The sequence below is a fragment of the Cebus imitator genome, unplaced genomic scaffold, assembly GCF_001604975.1.
Source record: "Cebus imitator isolate Cc_AM_T3 unplaced genomic scaffold, Cebus_imitator-1.0 Scaffold208, whole genome shotgun sequence".
Classification (NCBI taxonomy): domain Eukaryota; kingdom Metazoa; phylum Chordata; class Mammalia; order Primates; family Cebidae; genus Cebus; species Cebus imitator.
In genome coordinates, this window is record NW_016107523.1 from 3,066,731 (window position 1) to 3,075,511 (window position 8,781).

The 8,781-nt window shown below is 35.8% G+C and overlaps 1 protein-coding gene across 14 annotated transcripts in view; it reads left to right on the top strand.

Moving 5' to 3' along the window:
- Positions 1-8,781, top strand: part of DMD (dystrophin) — a 2,133,401-nt gene that overhangs the window by 2,067,541 nt on the left and 57,079 nt on the right. For 9 of the 14 annotated variants that reach the window (XM_017548497.2, XM_037745683.1, XM_017548494.2 and 6 more), the window contains 4 exons: positions 1,658-1,769; positions 3,355-3,491; positions 4,193-4,231; positions 8,529-8,594. In XM_017548497.2, the coding sequence (XP_017403986.1) occupies positions 1,658-1,769; positions 3,355-3,491; positions 4,193-4,231; positions 8,529-8,594 (354 nt within the window). The remainder of the gene's footprint in view (positions 1-1,657; positions 1,770-3,354; positions 3,492-4,192; positions 4,232-8,528; positions 8,595-8,781) is intronic. The other 5 variants (XM_037745684.1, XM_017548510.2, XM_017548508.2 and 2 more) reach the window with 2 other exon arrangements.

Genomic DNA, 8,781 nt, shown 5'->3' on the forward strand with positions numbered 1-8,781 from the left:
TCCCCACCCCCCACCGTCCCTCCCCTATGTCCCCCCAACTGACCCCAGTGTGTAGTGCTCCCCTCCCTTTGTCCATGTGCTCTCATCGTTCAACATCCGATATTCTTAAAATGTCATGAAAAACGAGGCTAAATAAATCTTCAGCCTTGTTGATCTGTTTGGGAAGACAATTTTTTTTTATGAATTAATCTCATTTAACAGTAATCCTACATCCTAATTCTGAAACTGTGATGTACTTAAACATGTGGATCAACATCAAGGTTTCTATAGCAATGAATAAGCCACAAAGTTGTCAACTAGCTATGTGGTCTCTGCCTGTGCAGAATCCACTTAGCAACTAAGTAAACACCCCTTTCCAGTTATGTGTGAACTGGTTTTGTTACTTTATTTTCTAATGACTACTTTACTATTGCGTGCTTTTTACTCATAGTGCTCTTTTACTGTGGGTGTTTATCCTTCCATAGTCATGCTGTTTACAAAGAGGTTTTACAGAAGCTTTTAGAGGTTTCTGAAGCTTAGATAGACAACAGTGAGTAGGCAGTGCTTGCAAAGGATGCCTTCTTTCCTTCCTGGTTTTTTGGCAGGTAAAAATGATGCCATGCAGGTGGGGAGTGGGGAAGGGAAGCCACAAGGGACTGCATTGGATTTCTAAGCTGTCTTTTCTCTGCTTCCTTAGTTAGTAGGCTTTTTTGTATACAGGGGACATTTTTATAAAATAAAAAAGAAGAATGGTTTGAAGGATCTGAAAGAGCATTTTCACCTTCAGTTCTTTGGCCCCTATCAAATTATATTATTTTAGGACTCAGCACTTCTCATTCCTCCTTTCCTTCTCTTGAAAGATGGTTGGGATCTAAAAAAGATAGCTTTCCTTCCCACTTCCCCATACGTGACATAAGAAATATGTTTCTTTGAATTGGCCAAGGTTCTTATCTGAGAAAGCAAAAGGCTGGAGAGTATGAAACAAAGAATATCGCATTCTGAGAATGGAGGAAATGTACCAACTAGTATTTACAGATGATAAATTCTTCCATCTAATCCAAATTTCATTTTCTCTTGAGGCTTCGGATATCATTTGTCGGCAACGTAGTGGGGGATTTTTGAAGAGATAGAGATAAAAGTAACTGAAGATGAATCATGTCAGTAAATTAGAAAACATTATTCAAGCAAGGCTTGTTTTAATTGAAAGTTCTTATTTAAGTTTCTTTCGTCTTATGACATTGCTTTATCTTGACAATTTTTAGAAAATAATTACTTCAGAAAACTTTTGTCCCCATGATGGGTTAGGGCAGGCATGGCATCAATCTGTCTCTTCTGGAAGTTCTTTTAAATTTGATTATTTGGTCTTCAAAAGACTGGAAATTTGCCAGTACCTTCCTACTTAATCTCAAAGAGTTCCTAGTGGAGTTTAAATAAGAGTGGAGTTTGTCTTCCCTCCTTCCATATGTTTATAGGATAATCTTTCTGCCAAAATGTTTTGATTCTGTAGGAGAGGCAGTGGAGAAATCTGGAAGTAGGAAGTTAATCACTTACCTTGTGGGACTAATGAAGATTGCATTCTGTTTCTTGAATTAGAACGTGGTAGAAGGTTTATTAAAGAGTGTTCTTTGGGAATTTGATTTGAAGAAATGCATATGTGTTTGTTTTTGCTCTTTATCAGGTACAGGAGTCTAAAGCACTTTAATTATGACATCTGCCAAAGCTGCTTTTTTTCTGGTCGAGTTGCAAAAGGCCATAAAATGCACTATCCCATGGTGGAATATTGTACTCCGGTAAGTTAGATGCCTGCCTGACGTGAGAGTTAGTTCAACTGGGATAAATTTCAGTTTTGTACAATACTACAGATCATGTGTAATGCTGTGATTTGTCACTTTCCCAGACGTTCCCCAGATAAAGTGGCCCTCACCTGTAGGCTTTAGGATTTACCCTATCCCTGGTGCCTAGGGGAGTGCCTGGCACCCATGGAACATGATAGACTCTCAAAAAATATTGTTGGATGAATGAATAGGGTTTTCCTTCTGTGTGCATGGTTGTATCAAAGAATGTTTTTACGTTTATTTTGCACAGCCTTAGAGGTTGTGTGGGGGTGATCTTGTGGTCATGAGGCATGTTGAATTCAGGGTATGGTTGTAGGTTTTCCCAGATTCATAACCTACCACATTTAATCAGTATTGCTCACCTATTATCTGTCCTATATACTGACAGTATTTTAAAAATCCACTTTATACGCTAACACTTAACAATTAAATGCTTAGCATTTTACCTTTTAAACTACCCTGTGTAAAATAAGTAGTATAATTTTTATCCCCTCTATACAGATGAGAACTCTGAGGTGCTGAGGTTAAATAATTTGTTCAAGGTTCTGTCAGTAAGAGTTGAAGCCATCTCCTAAAATGTTGTTTTAGGAAAATGTTAAGTGGACAGTAGAACTGTGAAAAATCACTGGTGAAATGGCAAGGGCATAGACTTGGTGGCCAGACAGAACTCAGTACAAATCTCCAAGAATTAAAGACAGGCTCCTCTCAGATTTGTTTTCTCTAAAATAAACCTGTCCCTGTGGACAGTAGAGCCACACTTCGTGTTTCTCTCCTCTTCTCTAAATTTTACATGCTTGCTATTCGAAATATGGTCTGTTGACTATCAATCATTTGTCTATTGGCATTACCTGGGTGCTTATTAGAAATACAAAAACCTCAGACCCCAACTCCTGATGCTGTAAATCAAAACCTGCANGGGGTCAACAGATGGGAAGATGGGACCAGCCCCAGCTCCCTCCACCCCTTGCTCTCCCACAAGCTAGAAGGATCAGTAGCAAACTGTGACTCTTGAAGTATGAGAAGCTCTGCTTTAAAGCATCTCTCTCTTCCATCATCAGAGTGATCCTCCCAGATATTTGTCTTTCTCACTTTTATTTCTCTTATAGAGATGGTCAGTGATTCAGAATGTACCACGTGGTGAATAGACCGATAGTGTGTGAAGCATGCTATCATTATGTATTAAGTAGTTTTTAAAATACCACAAAGTGTGGTAAAATTTTAGGTCACCTATTTGACCTTAAGACCATTTATTTGAGTAGCCTAGTGGCTTGTATGCTCATTTATTTATCATAACAATGTGTTGAGGTGTTATTGCTCCCATTTTACTGATGATCAGAGCCTCTGAGAAGTAACTAACTCACCCAAGTTAGTACATGCCAGGCCTGGTTTCAAAGCCCCATTTTTCTGATTCCAAAGCCTTTGCTCACAACAACACTCTCCTTAATTACCAAATAAGTGCCATGGGGCAGAAGACTGGAGAGGTCATTAGTTTTGAAATCCTACTGTCCTAAATCTGATCCCACCATGATTTCCCTTTTAGACTACATCAGGAGAAGATGTTCGAGACTTTGCCAAGGTACTGAAAAACAAATTTCGAACCAAAAGGTATTTTGCGAAGCATCCCCGAATGGGCTACCTGCCAGTGCAGACTGTCTTAGAGGGGGACAACATGGAAACGTGAGTAGTGGCAAAAGCAGAACAAACTCTTGTTTGATGTATATTTGATCTCCTCTCAGCTGAACACCCTTCTTCACTCCCAAATGCAAACAGTCTCTTCTATTTCTTTCCTTTTATTTATGTTAGCTGAAAAGAGAGAAAAAAGGGGATGTCCAGTTGCTGTTTTCCCACATCACTTGACAATTTCTTTTCCCAAAAGTTCAACTTTATCTCGGGGGTGGGGGGAAGAATGAAAAACCTCAACGCAATACAGCCACTAATGGCCTTACAAGCCTTAAAAGAAATACGGGACTGTTTACAAATGAGTGATTCCAGTATTTCATTTTGGTTTTCCTCTCTCACAAATCAGTAAATGTGTGTCTCTTTGTATCTGATTGTGTGGTCATATCTAGTCACTTGTTTCTACTCAAGGGAAAATATAATCACAGGAAACTACTTCACAGTAAGTAGTAGTGATTCTCACGATCAAACGGATGATGTCTTCACCTCTTTTAAACCTCCTCTTCTTTTTTGCCGTAACTCTGATGGCAATCCCACACTGTTTGTTTTCCTTTTAATTCACTTTACACCTTGGTTTGGCTATTGCTTTCCGTGGTTCATACTTAATTGGCTGGATTTTATTTATTTTGACCTTTCAGTGAATTTTTTTGCGGCTGAGTTTGCGTGTGTCTCTCTTCACCACCTCATTTTTTGTTTTGCAGTCCCGTTACTCTGATCAACTTCTGGCCGGTAGATTCTGCGTGAGTACTTTTGCTGAAGGGTGCTGCTGCTACCACCAACACATTTGCTTGCTTGGTTTTCTTTTGTTCTCTTTTTTTGTTTTGTTTCGTTTTATTTTATGGACATATTAATCTCCCTTCGTTTCAGTTTTTTTTTTTTTTTTTTTTTTTTTTCTTTTTTCTTCTCTTGATGAGACTTTGAAAGTACCATCTACACTGATCAGGAGAATCAGAGTGGGTGTTTTGGTTCCTCCACCAGGTGAAATTCAAACCAGCAGAAATCCTGGCTTGAATTCACTTTATAATCAAAGCAGTTATTGGAGTTTTAGTTGTATTCCTGGGAGACATGGTTATATAAAAGCAAGGAAGAACCTTCTGATTACTTAATAACATTCTTTAGCCATATTCCTTGAGATTCCATGTGTTTTAGAATTTTTAGGTTATAAGTGGATTATTAAGTACCAGCAGATTTTGTTTTAAAGCATGATACTGAGTTTGGTTGAATAATTTTAATGAGGTGTGTGGACTGCTTATCAGGTTATGCCGTGCTATTTGCTTAATCATTGTATACAAGGGTTTCTAAATTTTGAACTAAACTCACTTTGCTCTCCTCTCTAAACCAGATATTCAGCTGATAAACAATTACACATTTGCTCTAGGAGGAAAGTGTAGTATAATCTTTGTTATTACTATTGGTGTGTATTAATAACGCTAAGCTTAGATACCAGCAGATGACTTATCTTAGAGTTTATAATGTTAGAAAACTTTTTGGGGCCTGTGATTTATATATTAGCAAACATTGTGCCTGTTTTAAAACTATGTCATGTAGGGTTGTTATAACAAACTTTTGGTATTTCAAAATATGCTTTATTAAGATATTTGTTGAAAATCAGACGGCTCTATTATGTATGAAGGGGAAATGATTAATTGGAAAGGGAGGCTTACATAAGAATTCAATTTCTTTTTATTGAGTCCTTTTTATTGTTCCACCATGTAATTTAATTTAAACTAGATCCTTTTTTAAAAACCCTGTAGTGATAAATACAAATTATTAATTGAGGTTTATTTTTAGTCTTTATGGGCCTAACGGAAGTGGAAGGCTTCCTTTTCTTTTTTAAAACTATATTATTGTGGCCCTTAGTTTTGAGTTATGGTAGCTTACAGTAGTACATTCTCTGATTTATTTCATCATCATGCTTAAAGAACTTTGGGAGTTATTTAGATTCAATTATGTCCTCTGCCTCTTGGTAATTGTTTTTCCTAACTCAGGTAGTCTGTTAGAAAAATTACAGCCTTTCATAAATAAGAAACTTTTAAAGAGTTGATACACTATAGTTTCAGCTTGATTGGATCCTGATAAGTGAATGGATTTACTCCATGTTGAAAGAAGTTTAACCAAGTAAGAAATCCAAAAGACAAATATGCTGAAGAACAATTCTTACAAATACATAGATTAAAAGAGCACAAAATAATAAATAGGGTAATTAACAGTTCCTTGAAAGGCAAAAAGGAGCTACACATTAATGAGAAAAAAAAATTACAGCAACCAGTTTAAAGTAACTTATTGTACGTAGAGGATTTTGTCTTTCTTAAACGTTGAAACACTTTAAAACTAATAACATGTTTTATTTAAAAATCTTTTCTTAACAACTAAAGAACACCCCCCAGTTTGCCTTTTTATAAAGAGTTGGTTAGACTATTCAGAAATAGTGGGAAATTCTCATTTTGAGGAAGAAAACAAACCTAGCAGCCTAAAGTCTGTGTTTTCTTTAACAGCAGTAATTGTATTTAAAGTATTTATTTCTAGGATTATAATGACTATCTTAAATATATTACAAAGTCATCCTATTCGGGCATAAGAACCAGGTCCTAATGTGTTTTATTTTGCAATAATTTTATCTTATGTTAACAAATCCTATGATGATGACAGTATTTAATCGATTTGATATGGATCACAGAATTAGAAAGTTTCCAGAGATACAGATTTTTTGGTTTTCCTTAGACTAAACCCTTATTTGCTTGTGTTTGTCATATTATTTTAAACTAAAGCTAGCATAGGCCTTTATATTGTTTGCTCCTAAGTGAGCCAGTCAAACAATATTCTTTGAGCGATTCTGCATTGAAACCTAAATGAATGTCAACTGATTAATGGAGTTTTCATAAAAGATAAGATGGTGGTGGGTGGGATGGAGTTGGCCAAGTGGGTCATTAACTCTAATAGTAAGTAATTCTTTTGGGTATATGGTTTTGTGTTTAGGAAGAGGGAAGGAGGGAACATTATTATTACCTTCCTTTGGGAGTGTTTTAGAAGGCTTTGCACTTAGTTTTGTTTGTTGACTAAGTGGCTTTGTATTTTTACTAATTCTTAGTTTTTAAATGATTCATCTCTGATCGGTACTCCCTTTTGGCTCATTCTGTGGTTTAATAAGTGCCTCTTTTACTGTGTATTTTTTAAGATTTCTGGTTAAGTTCTTGTGCTTAGGCATGCTGTGATAGGCGCTATGGATATTAATAAGAAAAATAACATGGAATTATCCTTGAGGCTAAGAATTAAAGCTCTGTATAAGATTTTCTGTATAAAATGGTATTAAAGTGTTTTGGATTTATATGCCTAGTTTTCTTGGTATACTTAATGCTCCAAGGTCTTAGGCTTTCTTTCTTCTATACACTTTCAGTGTAGTGACTATTACAAGGGAAAACACTACTAATGTATTTTCCCTGATGGTAGGCTTAATACTTATTAAAAAATAAGTAATTGAAAGACTGGTCTGTTCCATAAGATAGTTCTTATAATACAAATAATACAAGTATTAAATTTACCTTGATCTGCAGTGAAGATTTCAAAACAAACCTTAGCATTTTTTCTAATAATGGGCTATGCCAGGGTTCTAGAAGATTAACAGATTAACTCTCCAAAACTATAGGGAAGATTCACATGGAAATCTTTGGATCTGCTTATTAAATTGAGTAGTCATCCTTTTGTTTCCTCTTGACAATTTAAACGTCTTTGTAACTCATTTCAATTTGATTATGATTACACTTGACCTAGATGGCATTGGTTTCATAAATATGACCTTTATCTCTCAGGGAAGAACTCCAGTTCCCTAGTTATTTGCTGTAGTGTGTTGTAATTATCTTACTATAGTATATTAAGAAATATCAATTTCTGGCACATTTGTTATGCAAGCTTAGCTAGTGGTAGCTAAATCTTTTTCTTTTTTAATGTAGGAAGAAACAAACACATTCTCCTTAGTGTTTCAACCAAGTCCTTCAGTGCTGCTTGGACGCTGGGCTAAACCAGGGTCCTCTCTGAATTACATTACTGTTGACTTTTGGATTTATGCCTTTACCTAAGGGCTTTCTGTGTCAGCAGAGAAATGGAAGAGACCTTTTGTGCTATTCCAATTAACACAAAAAGCACAAGCCTAAACTGGTTTTCAGAACAGATGGTTTTTTTTTCCCTAAGGTTAATCCAAAAGATACTATAAAAACTTCAAGGATAATTAATAGATCAGATCTGAAAGGATGAAAAAATGTTAACCCTACCAAAACTCTTGTCTATGGAGATAAGAAAAGCTAGGTGTTTATATACAAAAAGCACATAGACCATTCCTAATGATCTTTTCTTATTTTCTTACTTGTATTTCAGCACACGGTATCCCTAAGAAATATTTCAGTTATCGTGACATTCTATGAAATTTAGCCATTTTTTAAAATGTCACAGTATAATCCTGGGTCATTCTATTTTGTGCTAGAAATTAATAGTATAGTCTTGCTGCTGAACTGGATGATACACTTCTTCTTTACAAAATTGCATAGATCAAGACATCTTGATACACGGAGTCTTAAGAAGTCTTGTACTAGAGTAGTCTCTTTGAAGCTAAAATAATCGTAAATGTGTAGGCAAATGTACAGCTTTCATTCAATACAAAGATAGTCTATCAATGGCAAAGGTGTAAACTATTTAAAATTTTAAACCACATAGTGCTAACACAGTTTCAGAACTATAGGAAGTAGGAGAACAAAATGCTACCTAGAAATTGTCTCCCCCAGCATTTTCTATGATGAGAATTCCAGAGAAGCTTTTGGCCTCTCTTCATAGCTTTTGATAAAAGCAGAAGTATAAGAAATCATCTCCCAAACCTGGATTGTAAAATACTTGATGATATTTAAGATACAGAAGCAACTAAATGTATACATGATCCTTAGAATTAGAATAAAAACATTCTAGGCCATGTGTATAACATAACTGTGTGGTGGGTTTTTTTTCTCCATTAATGGATGGTATCTGTGACTAATCACATTTTCTGCCTTATAGGCCTGCCTCGTCCCCTCAGCTTTCACACGATGATACTCATTCACGCATTGAACATTATGCTAGCAGGTATGAGACTAGTTGAATGCCAGGCAAATATTTATTGAAATAACTAACCAAGGAAAGCTAACCTATACTATTTTAAACAGATCTTTTCTTTTTTCCCCAAACTTGTCTGATTCCTACTAATCAACTTGCCCTCTAACTTGCATGCCATTCCACTGCATGTTGTTTTTGGTCACCAACAAGAGCATTA